A 26,451-nucleotide genomic window follows, 5' to 3' on the forward strand; every position below is an offset into this window, starting at 1 on the left:
CCTCGGATCGACTCGTCACCCCTCCTCCGCCCCGCGCGCGCGCGCGCGCAAAAACACCCCGACAGATCACGCCGCCAGCCGACGGCCGGGTCCTGGGAAGGCGCCCTGCCACAGGTAGCCGCGGCGCTACCTTCGCCGGCACGCTTGGAGGGAGAGCCGCGACGCGCGTCCACACCCGGAATCGCGCGTGTGTCCCCCCCCTTCCCCAAAAGGGTGCGGAAGCTTCTGGCTGAGGACCCCCGCCCCGCGCGCCCACTCCCGCCGCATCGTGCCCACCCCCCGTGCTCTTCCTCGCATCCCAGGATGAATCGTCCTCCTCGCGCGCTGGGGAGGCCGGCGGAGCAAGCGGCGGCGCAGGCGAGGAGCCGATCTGCTCCCGGGTGGGCTCTTCTGCAAGGAGGAGAGCGCGCCGCCGCGAGGGTTTCGCCTGACCAACGGCGCCCAAGTGCTCGCAGGAACGGGCGCAGCGCCTGCTGAATCGCCGAGGAGCTGAAAGGCCCGGAGGAAGTCCAGAACCCAACTGCAGGGCGGGCGGGACTTGCGCCGGCACCCGGGAAAGGGGTGGCTCCCTCCGGCTGCGACCCCGGGGGTACTTTTCAAGCGACTCAGTGGGTGCCCGTCGGGTTTTGGAGCGCCCTCTTTCCCAGGACGAGCGGGGAGGCTGGAGTTTGGGAGAGAGCACGTGAAAAAGAAGACATTTCTCTCCATCGCCACCCCCCACCTCGGGATCCTGTGAGAAATAAGACTTATGGCGCTTCTGGACTTCGGGATGAGAAGCGCCGGATCCTAAAAGGAGCTCGTCGGGGCCTCTGTAAAGTAGTAGTTTGAAGCTGCCCCCCCTTCAGAAGCCTGATGCTGCTACTGCCTGTCGCTTGGCTCTGCTGTGAAGGGAATGCAGCTGTGCTCCAGGCACAGCTGGAGCCCCTCTGTGCCAGGAAAACACCCCCCTGGTAGTTGGATTGCGTGAACGTCTGGATTTAGGGGGCGGAGAGGGGGCACCACCCTCTTTGGCCCATCTGCTGGCCCATCTGGGAAAACCTCTATAAGGATGCTGGCCGGATGGAGAGAGCTGTCTACAGGGATAAGTGCTACACTTTGTTGCCTCCTCTTCTTCTGGCTCCTGTATTCTCATCCACCCAAGGAAGGTACGTTCGTGCCCGTTTCATACACCACTTCGCCACTTCACCTTATGGCCTTTGCAGAGAGTGCAGGGAAGGAGCTTCCCTTATTCCGCCTTCAAGGCTATGCACCAATCGGAACTCTGCGATGAGGCTGGGGTAATCTAAATAGGGATCATTGCCGCTGTCTAAGGTCCTGAGGGTTATCCTGGGGTTGCTTGGCGAGGAGAACATGTTAAAACAAATCTAAATGCCTGCCCATTTGGCCATGATCACCCCTCCTTTTATTTAGGTTGGAAAGAGCAAGCAGAACCAGAAAGGCACATAGAGATTTGGACAGAAAGGCCTTTCAGGCACCCAGGACTCCTCGGATTTTATAAAAGCACCTGGTAAGCTTCAGACCAGTTGGTATGTTGAAGCAGGGAAGATGAAGGCCACCCCACCTACCCACCCTGGCAGAATTGCTTTAAGCAAATTACATATTCCACTCCCTCCCCCCCCACCAAAAAAAAAAAAAACCCAGCCCAAGTATGGGCATAGAAAACAAAAGCAAGCAATTGGAAGCTAGCTGAAATGCTGTGCCATAGTGGCACCCAGGTTATCCAAGGGACACGGCCTGGGTTACCTTTTCACAGATGAGTTAGAGAGTCCTTTCAAATTAAAATCAGGGCTCAAGACTCCAAGAACACATTTGGTCATTCCACTAACCTCTCCTTTTATAAAAGGCTACAAAGGCAAGAATGAGGAACTGTTGACCTCACTTCCAACCCATCCCAGTTTTTCCTTCCCTGGGTTCTGTGGGTCATTTGAAGAATTTAAATTTCAAAGGCATAAGACACAATCTATACATTTCCTACAGTTTTTCCATACAGGAGGCAGCAGGGTTGAATAAAAGAGCAAACAGTGAATTTTAAGGCTTTACTTCTGTGCAAAGTTGTGTGGGAAGAAGGCCCATTGAAAAATGAGGGCCTTCAAGCCGAAATTTGTAAGCTCAGTCAAGCTACATGTGCAATAACAACCCTCCTGGAAGGAGATTTAAGTAGCAAATTTCTCATATCTGTAAACTGCTTTGAGGTGGTTTTTTGTTGTTTTTTGTTGTTTTTTTTACAATTGAGCAGTTTATAAATTTTATGAAATAATAAAATAAATATCTAAGAAGGATTCAGAACTTGAAGAGCCAATGACCAGGGCAGAAGAATGGTGGTTCTAGCCAGGAGAGAGACATTTCCACTTGACAAACACACACAAAAGGGAAACCTTCATGAAAATAGAGATCTGGAGGACTTCAGGAAGGCTGTTTAAATCTTTATCTGAGGCTGCAACCTTTTATACCAGGGATGGGGAACCTGTGGCCCTTTAGTTGTTGGAATATCAACTCTCATTATCCCTGATATTTGGCCATGCAACAACTTTTGGAAGGCCCAATGTTTCCCATCGCAGCTCTAGATGCACAAATCTGGGAGTAAGTCCCACTTAGTTCAGTGGACTCATTTTTGAAGATCTGCGCATGGGCATGCACAATAGGCTGGATTCAACTCAGTGGCCCTTCCAAGCAGAAACTTCCTCTAGCACAATCCGACTTTCCACTCCTCCTCATGGATGCCTCCTGTGACCCTCCCCAAAATGGTTTGAGGCAGGAGAACCCCCAGAACAGGGAAAGGAGAAGGCAGATCATTCCACGAAGCAAGCAGAAATGTTTTCACTAATGGAGCCATCTGCCTAGGGCTGCACTGAATTCCTCCCTGTGACTTCACATTCTCTCTGCATCAAACTCATTTTCTGTGCCCACCTTGTTTAATGGGGGCAGTTCATGGCTGCTGTGTTGCTCTTAGCACACTGGGTAATCTCCCACTGACCTTTCTAGTGGGCTGAACAATTTTGCGTCGCAAACCTTTACTGGAAGGGCTCGGGTCTGTTGGCTGCTAGCTACTTTGAGCAGTACTGCTGTGGGTGGCAAGTGACATGACCATGTTTACTGCATGGAGTTTGAAGATTGATTTAATCTGATACTTGCAGTCCAGTTGGAGAAAGTTTTAAAATTTAGGCCGAGTAGCCCAAGTAGCAAGCCTTGCATGGGAGAGAAAACACCTCAGTCTAAGGAAGAGGGGTTTTTTTGCATTGTTGGTTTTGATTTAGACATTTGATTTAGACATTGGCTTATTTCTAGGATTCCATTTCACTTTCACGATTAAGTACTTCAACATGCTCAACATGCACTTAATTGAGATGATTTTGGAGAGAGAAGGAGATGAACAGAGAAAGGGGCTTCTTTGTGTAGAAAACACTAAGGCATAGAGATATGTGATCTTCAGGACATGCTATCTTAATATATCAACCCAGTTTCATTGATATTTGGTTGCTGAGATGCATCATGGAGCTTGATCAGGTGATGGGAAAAGCTTCTGCTTGAGCCCATAGGGAGCCAGTGCCAATTGCAGTAGACAATACTAGACCGGCAAATGGTCTGGTCTCCTTTAAGATCAGGTTCCAATCCTGTCACTAGCTTTCACTTGTGATACTGAACACATCACTTTGCCACAACTGGGTCTCTTTCTGCAGCCTAAACACAGTGACCCTCAAACTTGTCATTCTTATCTTTCAGCAGAGCTTATTTTTTCTGGTCCTAAAACTCTTCAGTCACAGGTAGCCAATGTGGTACTACCCCCTACTTTAAGCAAAAGCTACCAGTGGGGAAAGGAAGAAGGTCTGCTATGAGTGAGGTCTCCTTGAAAGTCCCATAGTCCATTAAATTTGCAGTTTTGGTCCTGAAAGAGATTATTTTCCAAAGGCAAGAGCCACCTAGGCCTGTGTGTGGTTGGGTTGTTAATGAGAAACTAGATGCTATGATTTTCTGCACTCAAGAGAATGATATATCACCTCTTTGACTTCCCAGCCCACTTGATTCGGTATTCGTTTACAGAAGAGTGCCCTGGAGACAGTTGGTTTCTAAAACTCTTTACAAGGCACAAGCTCACAACTTTGGGAGAGGAAGTCAAATGCTTTGTTCATTTGGCTGCCCCCCCCCCACACACAATGGGGAAAAGAACCACCCATGTTCACCATTAATAATTCTGTGGTTCAGTTTTAGTTCGCTCAGGGTCCCATTTTCAGATGATAGCTTCTAAGGGGAGTTCAGTTTTCCAGGTTGGCAGACATCTACCAGAAGAGGAACCCAATGTCTTTCTGTGTATTTTCTATTTTCATTTTGACTTAGCACAGAAAATCCTAGCCATGTTTGTGTCTGAAACACTCCACATGAAGCACCACTGAGTGATGAATAGGAATTACACAAGGAGTAGACTATTAGAAGCAGTTGGCAATTTGCATGGGTAGCTGCTAACCAACATTTCCTGGGTGTCCCCCCCCTCCTTGTGTGTGCAAGATCCACTGAGCCCTGTTAAGTAACTGATTTGTTGCCCTTGGTTTTCCCCAACTAACTTTCCCCCAGTTTACGCTGTGTAACAAATAGCTCTGCAAGCCCAGAAGCTGCAGAAGAAATCCTGTGCTGATGTTTGCTCACCCAGAAACATAAAGAGCACTGTCAGCGTAAATGTTCTACCGAGAGCTCCGAAGACAGGCCTCCTGCAAACCAGGATGTGAGGGGCACTTTGCAGATCCACGTGGATCCATAAATAATGTCACAATTAGCAACTGAAATCAAACATTTATGCAATAATTCAGTTGATGCAGCCTCAGCCAGTCGAGCAGGAGCTATGAGTTCAGTGCTGATCACCCGCATGCAAGAGGCAAGACACTGCCAAATTATCAGCCTCCATGCCAGAGCCCTAGGTGTGTTATAGGCCACAAGGCCGGTTGCTGCACAGCTTCTTTCACTGGACAGTTTGTAAAGCAGCTAAGGTGGAGATTGCTTGCAGTTCATTGCTATGCCTCCATGGCAAGGAAAACCGAGTGCTGGGATGTGTGAGTGTGTGTACATACCACACACACCCCAAACAGACTTGCTTTTAGATGTGCTGTATAGCGAAAATTCTAAGAAGAATCTCATAAATCCAAAACTAGCTATGTGATTTTTGCCTGGAATTCAGCAATAAATAAAACAGATGGAAGCAGCATTGATCCATAAGAAAGATTCTGAAATCCACAGTTGGGCAATAGCTTTAGGCGGACCGAGGAAAACGTCACAAAACAGAGCAAGTGTTTTGAGTTCTTCAGAACTCTTCGTTGGCTGGATGTTAAGCAAAATGGGCGGAAGAGTAAAAGCAATAAGGAACCCAACTGGCTCAATGTTGTAGTTGTAAAGTCTGCATTTAGACTCAGTGGCAAGCTGAAGATTGTGGACTGTATTACATCCCATATAAAACAGTATCACAGCACTTTAAACAGGGATGGCTTCTCACAAAAAATCCTGAGAATTATCATTTTTTAAGTGTGCTGAGAGACCCCTATTCCTCTCACAGAGTTCAATTCGCAGAGCGGTTTCTCCAGCAGTCCCTTTTCCCAGGGAACTCTGGGAAATTATAGGTCTGTGAAGAGAATAAGGGGACTCCTAACAACTCTCAGCACCCTTAACAAACTGCAATTCCCAGGATGCTTTGGGTGAAGCCATGGCTGTTTAAAGTGGAATGATACTGCTTTAAATGTATAGTGCAGATTGGGCTTTACCTGCTAGGTCATGAGTGGGGAACTGGATCTGGTGGGTGGGCTAGATCCTTCCTTGCCCCACCCTATGACCCTTCTATGACCGGTGGGCAGGGCGACCCAACTGTCAGTCACCTGACCTCATTATTATGCCAGGTATCAAGTTGAAAGGGCCTTGTCGTTGATGGACGTCAGAGGCACTGTCATTCAGTACCTCTCGATTGACGGGTGCTGAGAGATATATTTGTGAAGTCTCTGAGCGGTTTCAATACAAACCTCTTGCAAACAGGCTTCAAAGTACAGTCGTACATCGGAAGTCGAACAGAATCCGTTCCAGAAGTCTGTTTGACATCCAAAATGTTCGACTTCCAAAATGCAGCTTCTGATTGGCTGCAGGAAGCGCCTGCAGCCAATCGGAAGCTGCAGAAGCCCTGTTGGACGTTGGGCTTCCAAAAGAACGTTTGAAAACCGGAACAACAACTTCTAGTTTTTGGTCATTTGGGAGACAAAATGTTCAACCCCAAGGCATTCGGGAGCAGAGGTACGACTGTAATGGCAGCCAGTCATGCATTTACCTCCCTTACACCTGATGTCACGTAAGATGACAGGCAAGTGGGCACTGTTTGGGGAAAATGGCTTTGTGGGCCAAATTAGGACCCCTTCTGGGCCTCATTAGGCATGTGGACAGAAAGTGTCCCACTCCTGTTTTAGGCTAAACTTAATATACTGTGACAAAGAATCAATGGCTTTAGAAACAAAATCAGGAAGAGTGACAATGACTGCTCATTTCCCTCTAATACAGTCTTGTTCAATATGTGCCATGGTTGTGTTTTTCAGGACTTTTGAAAGTGCGCAAGACCAGGAATGCCTCCATTGCAAAAGAGGTTTGCTCTCGTAAAGTGAAATGTATGCTGTGTAAATGCTTAACTCTGCTCCAGTTTCAGTCAAGACTAAAGTTTGTTAGTTTATTTCAGGAATTTATCCTCCACATTTCAGTAGCTGTCTCAAAGCAGCTCATGTACAATGTGTAACATGGAAAACGTGTATTGAAACATCAGAAAATGGAAACATTAGAACAATATTCATAGTACAAAGGTCTCCTGAAACAAAACCATTTTAACCCAGCTTTTGAAACTTAAGCAGGGATGGTGCCTGCCTGATTTCTAATGGGAGGGAATTCCACAGATGTGAAATTTAGAAGAAGAAGAAAGCAGAAAGTTCCAGTAGAATTGTCGTACATGACAAACTACACAGGGATTTAATGTCGTTTCAGCATGGTGCGGCAATGTGTGAATTAAAGCTCCTGCTTAATGCCTTTTTGCTTTGAGCAAACCATACTTCATATGTTGTTCGAGCTTCTCTTTGATCAGCCAAATAGGTGGTGGGTGGAGAGATGCCAATAAAATCTCTGAGTCAAGTGTAGACCCAAAGCTAAAATTTGCTATTTTTGGCTTGCCATTTTACCCAAGGGAGATAATAAATATTTCATGCTTGCTTTAGATGAGTTGCATGAGGGTTTGTGAGTCCAGTTTAATGCCATACTCTGCAGATGTAGAGAGATATGCACAAGTGCTAACTGTTGATTATGCTTACAAATAGCGGAAAAATACATATCCAGAGATGGAGAAATGCAGCTTCCCTTTCCCCCAGAGCTAGCACAGAGGAGGAAACCCGTGAAGTGAAGAGATATTATTCCCTTCACCTCTATAAAGGATCAAGGCTTGCTTTTGTGGCCAATATGAGATCTGAACCAGGGCCTCGGAAACTCTTAACCTCTTTATCAAATCAGTACTAAACTAGTATTGAAACTCTGCAAAGCATCTTCCATAAAATGAGCAGTTCTCCACTTTCAGTTCTCCACTTTCATTATAGATTAAGTAAAGGGAGGGCAGACTTTAGGTTTGTGGGATCTGATTTCTTTTTTAATAGACCCCGAAAGCTGTCCACCAATCAGAGCCAGGTGCAAAATACCAGGAAGGTGGAGCCAGCTACAAAAGGGTGGCTCAGGCAGTGGAGCCAGTGACCTATTGCCTCCCCATGAGCCATCCAGTGGGATGATCCATGTGTCGAAGTCTGCATCTGAAATACTACAGATCAGGGATTCCTAACAACCTAATAGGGGGGAGTCTTTTTGTTCCTTCTATTATTAAACAGCTGGAAGCCAGAAAACCTTGATCTGCCTCAAAATGGCAAATAATCTAGCAGAGCCCATCACTTGAAGCCTATGTGGTGGGACAGAACCTGACTTCTACTTTCCTGGAGTGTAGGTAAGGTTGGGCCTGCAGGTTGCATTGATGGGAGCCAATCCAGCAGTCCTGATGATGCAACCCTGTTGCTTAACCTCACCACCACCCCAGCCAGGTAGGCAGCAGTAACACCTGTTGCTACTGTTGCCCACTGCTGCTTTAGATGATCTGTTACTCTCTTGGTGGGCTCGCGTGTGATGTGGCTGAGGGTTGGTGCATTAAGGCTCCTTTAGGACAAAGGGTTGCTATAGATCATTTTCAGATCCGTTCCAGCCCCACGATGCCAAATCAATTCATGTGAAGATAAAGAAGGATGTAAAAATGAAATGCATTAGTAGAGCAATGGTGCTGAGACTCCGAGGTGACAAAGCATTCCATTGATATTAAGCAAATTGGGAGAAAAGAGCGTTCAGCAATTAGCATACCCAGAAAACTAGGGAACCGGGTGTTAAAAAGCAACCATTTTTATTCCAGAAAGAATTAGCTTGGAATAAATTGTACCGTCTGTTTCTACTTTTGCAATCACTGACATGGATGATAATTGCCTTTCTACACTTTAGGGCATATTTCTGAGATCACAGAACATGGCAGCTATCCCTTAATGTGCTTTAATCACCTCTTTGCTCAGGCAGTTAAAGAAGTTGAAGCGTTTCCCCCTCTTTCTTCCTTCCAATCAATATTTTCCAGAGCGGTGCCTTTCCCCCTGTTTTATTTCCATTTTGATTTGTCCCTCCTCTCTCATTGTCCCTCTTTCCTTCCTCCCCCCTCCCCCCTCCTTTTCTTGATTATAATGCGTGCCAGGGACAAATTCACTACTTCATGGATGAAGAACCTCAGCTCTCCACACTTAGCTTCCTGGCCCCTGAGGTTCTTCCCAGGCCACATGCCCTCTTCCCAAGCCACACCCCTTACCAGCCCTGCCATACACACTCTGTGAGTGTTTCTGCCAGGCAGAGCTCTTACCTTCCTTGCCTAGACAGATGATGGATAGAGATGCATATGTGTCAAGAAACAGGTCCACGGTACAAAGGTAAAACTAGCATTTATTGATGCATCTACTTTTGCCTGTCACCCTGCCCGCCACTGGCCCCCTGGAAGGCTGTCCAGAAGGCAATCTGGCCCTCAGGCTGTTCCCCCACCCCTGCACTGTTTGAAAGATAGCAGATAGCAGGCTGGGGTGCCTAATCACAAGTAAACGTACTTTCCTGTAGGCATGCCTCTTTGTTGCTTCAAGCGACAGTCTTAAAAGGGGCAGCATTCCCTGCAATGCCTGCATAGATATTGCAGGACACATTGCTGGTAGCTGAAGCAGCTTGCCAAGCGGGGCAGGGCTGCAACAGTAGCCTCCTGGCAGCAGCATGGCTGGGAGGCAGAGTAAGACCAGGGTTGTCTGGATGAAGTGGTGTAGCCAACCCAGCGCTCCTGCTGGCAAGCCTACCTCATTCACAAAGTTACAAACAGTACGCAAACTGAAACTCAGCTATCCTTCAAAATCTGCACTTCTTCATATTTTGCCAGGCTGTTCTCCAGCCAAGAAAGGTGTACAAAAAAAGAGTATGCATTAGAATAAAGTGTGCATATGTGAAAATAGCATACAAAAATTATAATTTCAGGAAAAATTGTGTGCACTGCAAGGCAAATTTGCCTACATACATTAGAAATTTGCACTGAAATGCTGCTGCATTCTCATGAGGACTTGTTTTTAAAAGATTATTCAGAAACTGATGCAGGAATATGAGGAACTGAATGTGGAAAAACTGGAAACTGGGGGAAAAACAAACCCTGAAATTGACAGATTTCCCCATCTCTATCAAGGGGACTATCCAGCATCTGTTTGAAAAGTTGCTTACAAGCAAACTTGTAAGACGTGAAGGGCAGGTGCAGACACCTTAAGACTTTGGGATGTCTACTGTGGGTCCTTGACTGGCTGCGATACTTGGCCCATACCTACTCTGCAATCAGGAGCCTGTGTTTTGTTCATCACACTTTACATTCAGTTGGGCTCTGAGAAACACAACCACTGTGTGAAACAGCTCCCTCAGCCACACTGGGTCACGGAAACATCCCAATGTGAGTAACTTGTGGCACTTGGATATGCTGATGATAAGGAGTTATTTAAAGCAAAGTTACTACGAGTCTGTTCCCTGCTGATGTCAGTAGCACTGAGCAGGCCAGGCAGGATCAGTCCCCAAGTCATCATAAGCAGGAAAAGGCATAACAGAGCATGCAGCAAGGTAAATCATACCCAGTGAATGCAGTTCTAATAGAAACGTCTCAGCCGCTCACATCTACTTATTCAGATAACAAATAACTCTCTCTAGGAGAGTGAGAGAACAGGGAGCTGGAGATTGAATGTATATATTACAGTCCAAATAAATATGAAAAGGCTGTTGCATGTGCCGGTATAAATCCCAGTGATCGCATGCACTTCCGTCACATGAATGCCACTGAAGAAGATGTGAGGAAATGAGAAAGTGGTGTTGCCCATCTAATAGGGAAGCAGAGGGGCTTTTCAACTTATTCAAAGGGGCAGGTTATAGATATAGATATGTGGAGATACATATCTTGAGTATATTATACTCAAGGCTCAGGGAGAAAGTAAAAGGAATTCGGACAGACGGTAGCACAAGAAGTAACAATAAGGGGTTTATGAGCCCGCAGGCCCAGTAGATCTGCATTCTGTTTCCCTGCTCTGGATAACAGCTGATAGCGCAGCAAGCAGCAAGAAGAGTATATAGAGATTGAAGGAAACAGATGGAACATGCTGTTATCAGGGTGGCCAGGCAGGCAGGTAGGAAGGCCAGCCTGCTGGCCTGCCCAGGTAGATAGGTGGCAAAGACAAAGTAGAATCCATAGGAGCAATCTCTTGCATGCTTGCTACACAAGCAGCGAGTCTGTGTGAGGCCAACCCATTTAAATGGGAAAAGGTGAACGTGAGGGTGTTTCGCTACTGCCCAGCCCCTGCGTGGCATCCCCTGAGCCGAAAAGTGGAGAGAAGAACAAAAGGGCTTTGGGAAGTCCCGTGCTGGCTAAAGGTGGCTCTCCAGGTAAAACACTTGGGTGCATGGCTGGCAGTAGTCCCTGCTTTGAGATCCCAAGTGCTTTACAGCCTTTGTAAAGGAGATAAAATCTTCTGTTGAATGTCTGGGTTCAGCTTCTCATCTGAATTTCACCCCCTGGACTGTTGGCTCGTCGTTTCAGCCTCATATAGAGTGTAAAAAAGAAGAAGTGTGATTCTTCCAAACTTCCAGATTCCATCCCCAGGGGGACTAGTGAGAGGAGGAATGGATTCAGCATGTTGAGAATCTAGTGGCAGGTCACAAAGCTGAGCTATGCAGAATGGCTGAATTTGGTCCAGTGACTTGGGACATTGCTAGCTATCCTATGGAGATAGGCTGGGTTCCTCTCAGCATCAGGGTAACCAGGCTGCTGGAACTGTACAGGCCTGGTGTAATTTTTTTTTTAAACAAACAAACAATTTTTTATTGGTTTCTAAAAATAAATAAATACAAGAACCACTTGTAAGCACTTATCCAGCAGTACATCTAATGGTGTTCATTCTATCCATTGGCTCTAGACGTAAACTTACATATTCAACATTGAAACATAATGCTTAACATAACCTCTTCATTGAAAATATTGAATGACTGGTATAACAAAGTCTTTGGTCATTAACATACTTAAAGAAAGGGATTCACATTTCTTGGAAGGTGTCTCTATTCTCGGCATGATTTTTATCTTCTTGGCTGATTGCCAAAACTGGAAGATGCAAAACAAGTAGAATCATTTTTGTTTTCAGTGAATAAAAGTGTACACGTATGCACAAAAGTGTTTCACGGGGAGTGGTTGCATTTGAAATGTAGTGTGTGCATACTCAGTTGGCGCTGAGTCATTTTAGGCTGCCTCTTTAGCCCAAGAGGCCTGGCTCCTCCTGCCCTGCTCTGGCAAACAGGCTGCGTACTTCTCCTGTTCTGCTGGGATTAAGTCTGTCTCATTCCCCAATCTCTCACTGCAGGAAAGGAGCTGGAGGTGGGGACGTGTGAAATCACAGCATTGGACAGAGATATGAGCCATCCCAAGAGGATGATCGCCAGGCAGACAGCGCGGTGTGCTTGTCGGAGGGGTCAAGTGGCTGGAACAACGAAAGCAAAACCTGCATGTGTGGATGGTAAGAGAGCAAGGTCTCCTTCTCCCTCAGTTGATTGTTCCAAATATCTGTGGATCAGGTCCAACAAGGAATAAGAACATCTTTAAACATGGAGAGAAATGTTGAGGCTTCTTGGTGCTCTCCTACTGATATACATCACAGTCTCTGTGAACTCTCCAATGCTAGCAGGGACTGCTGTCTTTCCCCCCACTCTAAATCTATAGGTCTCTGCCAGGGGTGCTGAAACTAACCAGCTGAGGTTTTTCTAGTCAAAACTAAGATCCAATAGAGTTATAAAAAAGAATAAAGTTATTACATTCAGTTTTGGTGAGGAACCTCAAGCCTGGGGGACAAATGTGGCCCCCAAGCCTCTCTGTCTGGCCTCAGGGACTCTTCCTAGGCCACAACCCCTCACCAGCCACATCTCCTATTGATCTTGCTTTGCAACCCCCTTGAGTGTTTTTGCCTGGCTGGAATGTGTCCTTGATAATGCCTCATGCTTCCCACTTTTGCCTTTGGCCCCACCCACAACTAGCCTGCTGCCTCAGGAAAGTTGCCCAGAAGGGAAAGTGGGTCTCAGGCTGGGAAAGGCCCCTTACCCTTGGGTTTGGACTGATGTGCAGTGCCGCTCCATCTGCGTGCTTCAAGAGCCCCCTCTCACTCTGAGGAGATACATAAGCCCTCTTCCGATAAGCATGTTGTTGTAAAGCAGTTATCGGTGCTTAGCATTTCTAGGTGCCCGCCTGAAGAGGAAGCCCATCTCTTTAAAAGCTCTGCAACTAAAGAAGAGTGTGCAGCTTCTCTGCTTCTCTGCTTCTCATTCTGTTGCTCCGCTTGTTCACTGTTTCCTTCTTTTCCATCCATCGCTAGGTAACCTCATGGGCTGTGTGCTATAGCGGGTGGGATATCAGATTGTTTGAAGAAGCACTGCTTCTTCTTCTCTGCTGTGAGCATCTGAGGAGACAGAGGCAATCTCTGGGAGAAGGGCCACTCACTATCTGTGTGGAGGCTTTATTGTAACTTAAAACACTGGACGACAAAAGTTCTGAAGGAGAGAGTAAGAGAGAGGGGAGCAGAGTTTATCCACACTTAGCTTTTGCCCTGCCCTTTCCTGGCGGAAGTCTGCACCTTAAGGCTCTGTGCTGAGCAAACATCAACTTGGATTGAAGTTTGCTCCAATTGAGCTTTAAAGAGTGGGTTTCCATGGGGAAAGCTCTGGAGCAAAAAGAAAAGAAAAGGGGGGGGTGCTTGGACACAGAGCTTTAAATTGCAGGCTGTGCCTAGAAACTAGAAAGAGCAGAGGAAAGCAGAGGAAAGTGGTGGGTAAGCTGGGAGAGAGGGAGGGAGGGAGGGAGGGAGGGAGGGAGGGAGAGAGAGAGAGAGAGAGAGAGAGAGAGAGAGAGAGAGAGAGAGAATAGGACCTAGTGGACAGGTCCTGAGAATACACTTGCTGTTGCTGATATCCTTTAACTAGAGTGATCAGAAAAGCTTTGGCCTGTCTGGGGAGAAAAAAGAAAACCTCAGGGAAATAGCCATGTGTTTTGGATTCTGAGACTGAGGGTAACCTGGTCTTGAACTGCACAGGAATGGTTTGGCTCCACAAAATCATTACTTTCCCATTCTAGGAAGCTACTTGATCATATTTTGGGAGCTACTGTGCAAAAACAAAACAAAAATGCACTGGATTCTCTCTTGGACCTTAAGGCCTTACAAGTAGCTTCCCTGAGGCTTTGGCGTGTGGGCATGTGTTACCTTGTGTTGTAATGTGCTGAGATTGTGCAACAGTGACATGCTACCTAGTGTTGCTATGTGTGTGTGGGAAGGTGTCCCCCGCCTGTGGGTGGGTGTTTGGTACATGTGGCGAATATGAGGCTATTCTGAGCTCACAGGTGGCCTGTTTTCTCACGTTAGGGGGTGTTATGACCACATCATAAAGCTTCATAGATTTGATCCACTCTCCCTTTTCCCCTTCCCTCTTCCTTTGCTTTTATTTCCACTCTGTTCCCCCCTTTTCCTCTTCCAGTACTCTGTTTCAAAGGGCCTTTCTCAATGATGAGCAAAATACCGTATGTCTTAACAGTGCCACGTTACAGCGGCGTAGCGTGAGTTGTCAGCACCCGGGGCAACGCAAGTAATTTGCGCCCCCTAACCCGGGGCAAGGCAAGTAATTTGCGCCCCCCCCAACCCCTAACCTGCGAGTTGCCGCTGGCGCTGTCGCGCAAACAACGCTGCTTGCCCGGAGGAGGATGGAGGCAGAAGCAGCCGCCGCCTGTGGCTGGGCCGAGGGGATGGCGGCGGTGGCAGGGTGCAGAGGCTGCCCGTGCCCGGCCAGGCGTCGGTGGCGGCGTCGGCGCTGCTGCAGCGGCTGCTCCTCCTGCGAGCAGTGAGCGGAGCGCAGCCACAGCGACGGCGGGGGGCGCGCGCGCTAGGGCGCAAGGCTGGCGGTGGCGGCGGGGAACCCGGCGGAGGAAGGAACTTGTCCCTTCCCTCTGGACTCGCGCCCCCCCCAGATGTTGCGCCCGGTGCGGCCGGCACCCCTGGCACCCCCCACGCTACGCCACTGCCACGTTATGCGTGCTTATATAGAAGTAAACCTCACTCTATTTAAATAAGTAGTTAGTATGTGCAGACATGCTAACCTGTTTTGTGGAATCCCACTCCCATGAAGTGGAGGAGGTGATCTCGCTGGTGGGGAGAAAACAGACTCATTTGGGAGGGCAGTTGGTTAACTGCACCTTTATCGTGGTGCAGTGTAGCACAATGGTTAGAGTGTTGGCCTGCAACATGGGAGAGCAGCACTTGAATCCCCACTCAGCCATGAAGCTCATGCGTCATAATCTCTCAGCCGAACAGCAATGTGGGGAGGATAAAAATAGAGAGGGAACACCCCTTTGAGCTCTTTGGAGAAAAGGTGGGATATAAATATAAAAATAAGTAAAGAATTGCACTATGAAATTGACATATGAAAAAGCCCAAATCTCACATTTTATCCATGGTTCTTGTTAAACCTGTGCTTAATTTTTGTCCCTTTTTGCCTCTCTCTCTCTCCATACTTTCCTTCCTCCTTACCTCCCTGGCTACGTTCGGCAGCCCAGATCATTGTCAACAAACAGTGGTGCGGAATGGAGCCTTGCGATGATGGGGAGCAGTGCACTTTGTTAATAAACCGTTCAGGCTGGAGCTGCACTCGGCAACTGGGGCGAATAAAAACAGTTACGGTAAGCAAACTGCCCTAGGAGTCGCTGAGCAAAACCAACTTCCTCCTTTGGGGACTGAGCCGTGGGAAGGGAGGGAAGGAGGGAGGGAGGGAGTTGCCCATAGCAGGGGCAGGATTCTTGCTAGAGGGCATCTTGTGAAAAGAGAGAAGCAGCTTGTGAGCCAAAAAACTTCTTTTCGGCCCATGGCAGATCTGTACTGGCTGCAGCAACCGTGTTCTGCCTAGAGCAATTCTGCAGGTACCAGCTGTGCAGAAATACGACAAGGCGAGGTCTGTTTCTGTTCTTTGTATCCAGACCCTGTAGTGTAGCCCTTTTCTGTCATCCTAAGATTGCATGGAGAATAGGGATGTAATCTGATTCTTGGTACCAAGGTATGGGGAAATCCTGCAAGCAAGACTACAGGCCAGTTAGAGCATGGGTAGGCAAACTAAGGCCCAGGGGCTGGATGCGGCCCAATTGCCTTCTCAATCCAGCCCGCAGATGGTCCGGGAATCAGCATGTTTTTACATGAGTAGAATGTGTCCTTTTATTTAAAATGCATCTCTGGGTTATTTGTAGGGCCTGCCTGGTGTTTTTACATGAGTAGAATGTAAAATGCATCTCTGGGTTATTTGTGGGGCATAGGAATTCGTTCTTCTTTCCCCCCCAGAAATATAGTCTGGCCCCCCACAAGGTCTGAGGGAGAGTGGATCGGCCCCCTGCTGAAAAAGCTTGCTGACCCCTGAGTTAGAGACTTGGCCAGCTCATAGCAAATTTCACCAGCACTCCTGGTAGGGAATAAATAGTGGAGGGGATATCGGACTGGCCTGCCCTCAACATCTCCTTTCCTTCCCACATTGTCTGAAGGAAGATTACATATGCATTTGGCTGAAGATGCTCAGAAGGTTTCTGTGATCCAGAACCATGCCCAGCCAGGGTTCCCAGCCACAAGGAGGGTTTCTAAGCACATCCTGGCAAATAGATGAAGAATCTCCATCCATCTTGTCTTGGGTGTGGCTGGCGGGGATGGGATGTCAGAGGCGAGGCTGGGATGCATTTATTCTCACCTGCATTCTTTGAACTAGTTCAAAAATGGGATGTGGCCTACCATCTAGATTTTTGAGAATATTAGCCTTCAAAACACCATATCCAGAGGGCTGTTTTTGAGGGAGGGGGTCACTATATGCACCATCGCAATGCAACAAGGGGGGGGGGGAATGCTGGGAAGCAAAGGATGCCTGAAGCGACGCTCAGCTTCGGCAGAATATGCGGTGCCATTATTTCTTCCCATTTATCCTGTGAGCACAGGGAGGCATCGCCTGCCCCTTCTGCCTGTGGGGAATCAGCCTTGCTAATAGAGTTGGTACATGGGCCATGCACGAGGGCTTTGCCAGCTATTAATATAACTCACTTGCAGGGACCCACATCAAGCAATTTGTTTTGTTGAGTTCACCGCAGGCGCAGGCGGGATTGTGCTCTCTGAGGGCCTTTTAAAACGACTGCTGCCTAGACAGGTAGAGATGGATTTGGGTGGATCTTAAACAAAGCTCTTGGCGGTTCAGAGAGGGAGTAATAAGGCCTGCAAAACAAAGGAGCTCCATTTTTTCCTCCATGCAAATTAACAGCAGAATTGTAAGAGTCCCGGATTACTGCCTTGGCTTTGTGCTGGGTGTGCTGCAGTGTGGCTTCAGCAAAAATGAATGTGCATCATAGTTAAAGCTGGTTCTTCTTTATTCCTAAGGGAAACTCCAGCCACTCTCCCTCTGTTCAGTTTGCCAGGCTTCAGCCTGAAGACCGCGCCCATGCTTTAGAGTGCTTTAAGGCACCTCCCATGCCATTGCTTTCCTGGTCTCTCTCATTAATCTCCTTCTCCGCCTGCTGGTCTAACAGGTGGGGGAAGAAGATGAAAGAAGGAGTGGGCTGCGAGTGCAACTGCTGCATCTCTCCTTCCACCTGTCTGTGTTTTATGGTGGCTGTTCCTCCTATTGCCCATGTTCAGACTGCGAGTGCTGTTCTGAATGTAGCTGCAGTGGAACCAGTGATACACAAGAGGGAAAGAATAAACAGGTTCAGGGGAATAGCAGAGTTCACAAATGTGCAAAAAACATGGGAGGGGGACCTTAAGTGGGAAGGGCATCCCCCCACCCCAAAAACCTAATGAAGACTAAGCATGCTAAGGTTGTGGAAGAATGACTGACCATTAGCAGGGGGGTGAAGGGAGAGACAGCCAATGGAAAACCATGTGGGATGGGAGTGGGGGGGGGATGGAATATGAGGAGGAGGCCATGACTGAAATGCGGAAAAGATTATTCTGCACAGCAATATCCTGTTGTAGGTCCCATCGTGGTGGGTGTTAGGATTTTGCGTTGCCATTTCTTCAAGAAGCATAGGGTGGCATCCATGTCTTGCTCCCCTCCCACATTTTATCTTCACAGCAACCTTGCAAAGGTAAGACCTAATGAGAGGGACTAGCCCAAGGTCACCCATGAAATATGGCAACCTCTGTAGATCAGGAATGGCAGGTTTGTTTGTTTGTTTTGTGAAATTTATATACCACTTGATTGTAGAAAAAAACTCAAAGCGGTTTACAGAAAAGATAAAACAATAAAAAACTTTAAAAACTTGCAACCTTAATTTAAAGCAGACAGTGAAAGCGAGAATAGACTCAAATTAAAACTCACACAAACTTTCTAAACATCTGGGTAGATTTGTCTAAATAAGAATGTCTTGAGCAGGCACCAAGAAGAAGTCAGGGATGGATGGTTATCTTAACTGAGTTGCACAAATGTCGTTGCAGACCACCTTCTACTTCTTATTTCAGTTCATGGCAATTCAGAGCATGTCACTTCTATATCAGAAATGACACAGGAAGTGGTCCCCCCCCCCCCCGTGGGGATTCAGTGATGATGGGGAACAATGACATGGTCAAGCCCAGGGTTGCTGCCCTTCAGAAATCTGGGGAAGCGGAGGTGTGGTGATGCTGGAGAACCACTTCTTCATACGCCACATTCACAATGTCTTAAAGCTTAAAAACATTTTTCCTGGAACATCTGAAGCCACCCTGTTAACTACAGGAGAACGTGTGGATTGTAATTTGGGTTATTCACCCTTTTCTAGTAGTTTTGGGGAACAGGCACATCAGAACAGCATAGCAGTGCTTTTTGCGGATGTTGGGTAGTGGAGAAACTTGACGTTTCACTTGAAAACCTGTTTCCCCCCTGCTACCATTCTAGAGCTGAGGATTATCTTTGGTCTGCCAAGAAACTTGTAATGCCTCCAGTTCCACTTTCCTACGTTTGGGGCCTTTGCAGCCATGGCTGGCCTATTTCATGCTCTCCCAGCCTCTCTGGAGCTGGCTTTTGAGCAGAGCTGCTTGGCTGTCTTCCACCACCTGACGTGGGAAGGGACGTAGGGTCAAGAGTGCACCCAGGAAGAAGAGGGGTGTGTGCCAGTTGATTTCTTATTCAAAAGGCATCGGAGCTGAATGCTCCTTTAGCAGCACCCTCCCAGATGATCACACGGATCCAGGAGCAGCTGGCAGGCTACTGGATGTGCGAGGCCCAGCAGCCCGTGCTGCAGTCAGCTCAGTAAGTGAATAACAATGAATGGGGAGCTGGAGGTTGCTTCAGAAGCACACTGGGATATTTTATTAATGCCAGAGGCTTCGAGGTTTAGAGGGAGGTGAGCGATGCTCCCCACAGAAGAGCAGAGATGGGCATTGCCAGGCCAAGCCCGTTTGCCTCCCAAGTACGTTTTGCTCTGGGCATCAGCTGGGCTGCCAAGACCAGCTGCCAGGAGGGCTTCTGCACCTGTAAATAATGGTGCTGAAGAAATTGCACCAGATGCAACTTCCCCTGCTGGCCTCCCCCCGGCCACGTTTCACATCTGCTGAAATTCTTCCTTCCCCCAGTGCAACGCTTAGGGCAGAAGTTAGGCATCATACTTGATCCAGGGCTGCCATGGAAAATGGCAGCCCCACCTCAAGTTCCCACACACCCATATTACCATGCAAGCATGTTGTGCATTTCCCTGTTCCATGCTGCCACACACACAGTGGGGGAGTTGGGTGGAGAAATATATAGCATGATGATATTGCAATGTGGGTGCATGTGTCTGAACATTATGGAGATAAGAAAACAAACTTTTGGGGTGGGGAGGGGCAAGGCTGATCTGTTGGGTCCCAAGCTGGCCCTGCTTCCATCGTGTAACAACATTGGGGCTGATATGGGCCCAGTGATTTTGCCAGCTCCAGCCTAGGGCAGTGATTTGCCTGCACCCCTACCTTCCACCCTGGCTGACAAGCTGAGCAAGTCTGCAGACAGGGCAGTAAAGCCACATCGGTGCAATCAGGGTTAGGCTTGCACTAAAGCCATCAGTAATGGGAGCCATTCTATGTTAAGCGTAGTATGAAGGAAGTGCATTCTTTTTGTCTGAATCGGCCACCAATCAATTCAGTTGGGTAACCTGGAGTTCTTCTGTTATGTTCAATAAATAAGAAACTCTCTCCACTTTTTCCTCCTCACACATAATTTTGTGAGCCTCTGCTGTCCCCAGACACCGGCTCCCTCAGCCTGAAAGTGGAGATGAGTGTTGCACCCCATAGTCGAATTCGACTGGACTTAACCATCCAGGGGTCCTTTACCTTTTCACCTCTTACACCTCATTGCCTTTCTTCATCCTAAAAACAAAACAAAACATCGAAACACATTGCCATTTCTTTGAAGGAAATGTGCTCCAACCTGTTAATCATTTTCACTGCCTTTTGATACGCTTTCCCCAGCAAATATATACATATAAAGAGACAGAGACAGAGAGAGGAAATGTGGTTTACCCCTCACAGAGCTACAGTCACCAGTACCTATTACAAACCACATTGTCTTTTCACAGCCTAAGTATATGCAATTAAAATAATCAAATATTCCTCCTTGCCTACATGCCTGTTTTTCAATATAGTGCTTTCTTTACCCATTTCCTCTGCCGTCCCCATATATATCTCACTTTCTAGATTTTAAGCCCATTGGAAACAGGGGCTTTTCAAAACCTGTTCTTGGTGAAGTGGCATGCGCATTTATATCATGGTACTATATAAATAAGAACAATTATTTCACATTTGAGTTATTTCAGAACTCTCTGGTGGATGCTGTCAATACTGTGTTGTTGATTTTTTTTTAAAAAAAATAATGTGAATCAGCGGAAGGACTTAATCTCTTGTCGCTTCCTATTTCCTGCCCAGAAAAAGTGTGTTTAGGTGTCTATCCAACATCTTCCCATGAAGACCAACACAAAGAATGCATTCAGTTTCATCCTCCTCCAGTAATTCCTTTCACATCTTTGTCCTCTTAACGGCCTGACTGCCTCCTGGCTAGTTTCACACTTCTGATGCGTTTAAAGATGTTTTAATCATTGACATATTGTTTTTAACAATATGGTGCACTAATACTTTTTATTATTATTTTTTGCTTGCTTGCCTTATTGTCAACTTAAATTTGTTTTTTTTCCAGAGAGTTTCTTTTATTCTCATTGGGCAAGACCCGCTTTTTAAAAGAAGCCTTCTTGTCTTTTAAAGCTTCCTTGACTCTGCTCATTAATTCTGCTGGCATTCTGTCGGACTTATTAGTCACTCTCATGTTCTGTGGTATACATTCTAACTGAGCTTTTATTGTGGTGGTTTTAAATAACTCCCTGAAGGGATTTGACCCTCTTGACTCTCTAATTCAACCTCCTCCTGTTTAATCTCCTTTTTTAAAAAAACGTTTTCTCTTTTAAAATTAAATATAACTGTTGGATTTCCTGGACAACTTTCTCCTCATAACCATATCTGTTACATTTGATTGCACTGTGTTCAGTCTTCCCAGTCAGTCTGATATGCCCAGTGTCACCTCCCCTACAGTCTGTTCTATGACTAAGGCTCCTCAGGTTTGAGGAGGGAACTAAAGACAATTTTGACTGCCTTAGGTCACATGACATCTGCACCATCCATTTAAAGTACTGCCGTACTATGGTTTTCGAACAGCTTAGTTCTCGAACGTTTTGGCTCCCAAACGTTGCAAACCTGGAAGTGACTGTTCTGTTTGCGAACTATTTTTGGAAGTCGAATGTCCAAAGGGGGTTCTGATTGGCTGCTGGAGCTTCCTGCAGCCAATCAGAAGCTGTGATTTGGTTTCCAAATGTTTTGGAAGTCGAATGGACTTCCGGAACAGATTCCGTTAGACTTCTAAGGTACAACTGCAATCCACTTTTAGAGTCATGGTTTCCCCCAAAGAATCCTAGGAACTGTAGCTTGTTAAGGGTGCTGAAAGGCCCCAGGAGACCTTAATAAGCTACAGTTTCCAGAAATCTCTGGGAGAAGCCACAACTCTTAAGTGATATAAGTGAGTTTTAAATGCATGGTGTGGATATAACCCCCTTCATGGATCACTGCCTTGCCGTGGCGAAGGGGCTTGAATAACTCGGAGAAGCTATGAGCTATGCCGTGCAGGGCCACCCAAGATGGACAGGTCATAGTGGAGAGTTTTGACCAAACGTGATCCACCTGGAGCAGGAACCGGCAAGCCACTCCAGTATCCCTGCCAAGAAAACTCTATGGACAAAGACAAAAGGCATATAAAAGTTATGACGCTGGAAGATGTGCCCCTCAGGTCGGAAGGCGTCCAACATGCTACTGAGGAAGAGCGGAGGACAAGTACAAGTAGATTCAGAGCTGATGAAGCGGCTGGGCCAAAGCCGAAAGGACGCTCAGTTGCGGATATGCCTGGAAGCGAAAGGAAAGTCCAATGCTGTAAAGAAAAATATTGCATAGGAACCTGGAATGTAAGAACCATGAACCTTGGTAAGTTGGATGTGGTCAAAAATGAGATGGCAAGAATAAATATTGACATCATAGGCATCAGTGAACTAAAATGGATGGGAATGGGCGAATTCAGTTCGGATGACCATCATATCTACTACTGTGGGCAAGAACCCCGTAAAAGAAATGGAGTGGCCCTCATAGTCAACAAAAGAGTGGCAAAAGCTGTATTGGGATGCAATCTCAAAAATGATAGAACGATCTCGATACGAATCCAAGGCAGACCTTTTAACATCACAGTAATCCAAGTTTATGCACCAACCACTGGTGCTGAAGAAACTGAAATTGACCAATTCTATGAAGACTTACAATACCTTATAGAATTGACACCAAAGAAGGATGTTCCTCTCATTATAGGGGATTGGAATGCTAAAGTAGGGAGTCAAGATATAAAAGGAACAACTGGCAAGTTTGGCCTTGGAGTTCAAAACGAAGCAGGGCAAAGGCTAATAGAGTTCTGCCAAGAGAACAAGCTGGTCATCACAAACACTCTTTTCCAACAACACAAGAGACAACTCTACACATGGACATCACCAGATGGGAAGCATCGAAATCAGATTGATTATATTCTATGCAGCCAAAGATGGAGAAGCTCTATACAGTCAGCAAAAACAAGACCTGGAGCTGACCGTGGCTCAGATCATCTGCTTCTTATAGCAAAATTCAAGCTTAAACTGAAGAAAGTAGGAAAAACCACTGGGCCGGTAAGATACAATCTAAGTCAAATCCCTTATGAATACACAGTGGAAGTGAGGAACAGGTTTAAGGATTTAGATTTGGTGGACAGAGTGCCTGAAGAACTATGGATGGAGGCTCGTAACATTATACAGGAGGCAGCAACGAAAACCATCCCAATGAAAAGGAAATGCAAGAAAGCAAAGTGGCTGTCCAACGAGGCCTTACAAATAGCGGAGGAGAGAAGGCAAGCAAAATGCAAGGGAGATAGTGAAAGATACAGGAAATTGAATGCAGATTTCCAAAAAATAGCAAGGAGAGACAAGAAGGCCTTCTTAAACGAGCAATGCAAAGAAATAGAGGAAAACAACAGAATGCGAAGAACCAGAGATCTGTTCAAGAAAACTGGAGATATGAAAGGGACATTTCGTACAAAGATTACCATAATAAAGGACAAAAGTGGTAAGGACCTAACAGACGCAGAAGACATCAAGAAGAGGTGGCAAGAATACACAGAGGAATTATACCAGAAAGATATGGATGGCGCGTACACTCCAGGTAGTGTGGTTGCTGACCTTGAGCCAGACATCCTGGAGAGTGAAGTCAAATGGGCCTTAGAAAGCACTGCAAATAACAAGGCCAGTGGAAGTGATGGTATTCCAACTGAACTACTTAAAATTTTAAAAGATGATGCTGTTAAGGTGCTACACTCAATATGCCAGCAAGTTTGGAAAACTCAGCAGTGGCCAGAGGATTGGAGAAGATCAGTCTACATCCCAATCCCAAAGAAGGGCAGTGCCAAAGAATGCTCCAACTACTGCACAATTGCACTCATTTCACACGCTAGCAAGGTTATGCTTAAAATTCTACAAGGAAGGCTCAAGCAGTATGTGGACCGAGAACTCCCAGAAGTGCAAGCTGGATTTAGAAGAGGCAGAGGAACCAGAGACCAAATTGCAAACATGCGCTGGATTATGGAGAAAGCTAGAGAGTTCCAGAAAGACATCTACTTCTGCTTCATTGACTATGCAAAAGCCTTTGACTGTGTCAACCACAGCAAACTATGGCAAGTTCTTAAAGAAATGGGAGTGCCTGATCACCTCATCTGTCTCCTGAGAAATCTCTATGTGGGACAAGAAGCTACAGTTAGAACTGGATATGGAACAACTGATTGGTTCAAAATTGAGAAAGGAGTACGGCAAGGCTGTATATTGTCTCCCTGCTTATTTAACTTATATGCAGAATTCATCATGCGAAAGGCTGGGCTGGATGAATCCCAAGCCGGAATTAAGATTGCCGGAAGAAATATCAACAACCTCAGATATGCAGATGACACAACCTTGATGGCAGAAAGTGAGGAGGAATTAAAGAACCTTTTAATGAGGGTGAAAGAGAAGAGCGCAAAATATGGTCTGAAGCTCATCATCAAAAAAACGAAGATCATGGCCTCTGGTCCCATCACCTCCTGGCAAATAGAAGGGGAAGAAATGGAGGCAGTGAGAGATTTTACTTTCTTGGGCTCCATGATCACTGCAGATGGTGACAGCAGTCACGAAATTAAAAGACTCCCTCTCCTTGGAAGAAAGGTGATGGCAAACCTAGACAGCATCTTAAAAAGCAGAGACATCACCTTTCCAACAAAGGTCCGTATAGTTAAAGCCATGGTTTTCCCAGTAGTGATGTATAGAAGTGAGAGCTGGACTATAAAAAAGGCTGATCGCCAAATAATTGATGCTTTTGAATTATGGTGCTGGAGAAGACTCTTGAGAGTCCCATGGACTGCAAGAAGATCAAACCTATCCTTTTTGAAGGAAATCAGCCCTGAGTGCTCACTGGAAGGACAGATTCTGAAGCTGAGGCTCCAATACTTTGGCCACCTCATGAGAAGAGAAGACTTCCTGGAAAAGACCCTGATGTTGGGAAAGATGGAGGGCACAAGGAGAAGGGGACGACAGAGGACGAGATGGTTGGACAGTGTTCTCGAAGCTACATGAGTCTGACCAAACTGCGGGAGACAGTGGAAGACAGAAGTGCCTGGCGTGCTCTGGTCCATGGGGTCACGAAGAGTCGGACATGACTAAACGACTAAACAACAACAAGTGGATATAACCTTATTCAAAACCCTGCCAGGTTCTCAGCAGCAGGGAAGAAGGGAGATTGGAAAAGCACTCTTGTGTTCTGTCCTTTTGCCTGACTTTTTAAAACAACTTCCCTCCCATTAGAAATATGGGGGTGGTTTTGCAGGTGAGGCTGAGAAGACTATGGATCTTTCGGAACATACCTTTTGCCGGTCCTCTCTGCCAGACCCTTCAACTGATGTTGAAGCTGATATGTCAATAGGGCCAGTGTCCTGGATGTTTCCATATTGGTAGGGAATCTGAGAATCTGACATCTGATCTCCCTTTCTGACACAGAGCTCTTTTATGGCGGAAGGAGATCTGATGCATTCCCCTTAGGATGCCCTCCTATGGGACATAGGATTGCAGTGTGTTCTAAGGCTTTGTCATATTTACAAATGTTATGACTTGTATGTGCATTTGCACCCATTCCACATACGGAAAGTTAAAACCACCCAGTATTCCAACCTTTTCCTCCTTTGGCTACCTCTCTTGATTTCTTTCTCCATCAAAGATCTCTCCCAGAGCTTGCTCAGAGTTGTATGTTTACTCTCCAACACCAAATTATTTTATAGACCCTAAAGTTTCCACACACAGTGATTCAGTGGAAGAGTTTATTCCTCTTACGTTTTCTAGTTTAGTGTTAAAGTGCCCTCTTTAACGCATAGAGGAACATCACTCCCAATATCCCCCTCCTCAGTTTTTCTGCATCCCGGGACATCTGATTTCCCTTTGTCCCACTGGGTTTCTGAAACATCCACCCTCTTTATGTTCCCATTTAGCATCAAGCCCTCCACTTCCCCCATCTTGCCCTGGAAGCCTCCAGCTAGCATTGTTTCATAAACAGAACATTATGTCCCTCTCCATACATCATTTTCATGTGCAATTTTCACCCACAACTCTTTGGCCTCGCCGGCTGTCATTTCTTCCTGTATGGCCTTTGCCAGGATCTATCCTCTCCCTTTCTTCCATGACCTGAAACATTGACACCATTACCCTCAAGGGACAAGTAACATCCTGAACCAGATGGTCCCCCACCTCCTGGCAGCTTCCTTTCAGATAACTTCCCAGAAGATGCTCTGCAGCCTTTTGGATATGAAAACACCAGCAGTCTGGTTCCATTGCTGTTCAGGCGGAACCTGCCTCTCTTGTGCATGCTCAGTCTCTCTCCAGAAGTTCCCTAGTGCCTAACAAATCTAAACCTTTCCTCCCAATGCCACTGCCTCATCCATGCATTGAGACCCCGCATGTAATTCTCCGGCTGTTAAGGGGAGATAAATCCACCTTGGGCTTTCGGGACAGGGGATGATGGAGGAGGGGTGTGTGAGGAGCAGAGAGACTCATCCATATTTATCAAACACAATCGCAGATTTGGCAAATCCCGTCCCGATCGCCCCGGCTCTTATTTTGCATTATTAAATATTCATGCAAGCTGGTTGACAATGTGGGGTTTGCACATTTTTGCCACTGAATCATTTATGTAGAAATCAGGGGAAACGCAGAAC

The 26,451-nt window shown here is 46.6% G+C and overlaps 1 protein-coding gene across 1 annotated transcript in view; it reads left to right on the forward strand.

Annotated features, from left to right (window-relative positions):
- The first annotated feature begins 515 nt into the window (after positions 1-515).
- Positions 516-26,451, forward strand: part of LOC310709582 (chemokine-like protein TAFA-5) — a 30,051-nt gene continuing 4,115 nt past the window's right edge. The window contains exons 1-5 of the mRNA XM_083509430.1: positions 516-1,145; positions 1,411-1,507; positions 6,555-6,601; positions 11,979-12,131; positions 15,201-15,328. Of these exons, the coding sequence (XP_083365556.1) occupies positions 1,049-1,145; positions 1,411-1,507; positions 6,555-6,601; positions 11,979-12,131; positions 15,201-15,328 (522 nt within the window). The 5' untranslated portion in view covers positions 516-1,048. The remainder of the gene's footprint in view (positions 1,146-1,410; positions 1,508-6,554; positions 6,602-11,978; positions 12,132-15,200; positions 15,329-26,451) is intronic.

This window comes from Podarcis liolepis, assembly GCF_965112155.1.
Source record: "Podarcis liolepis genome assembly, chromosome: 6".
NCBI lineage: Eukaryota > Metazoa > Chordata > Lepidosauria > Squamata > Lacertidae > Podarcis > Podarcis liolepis.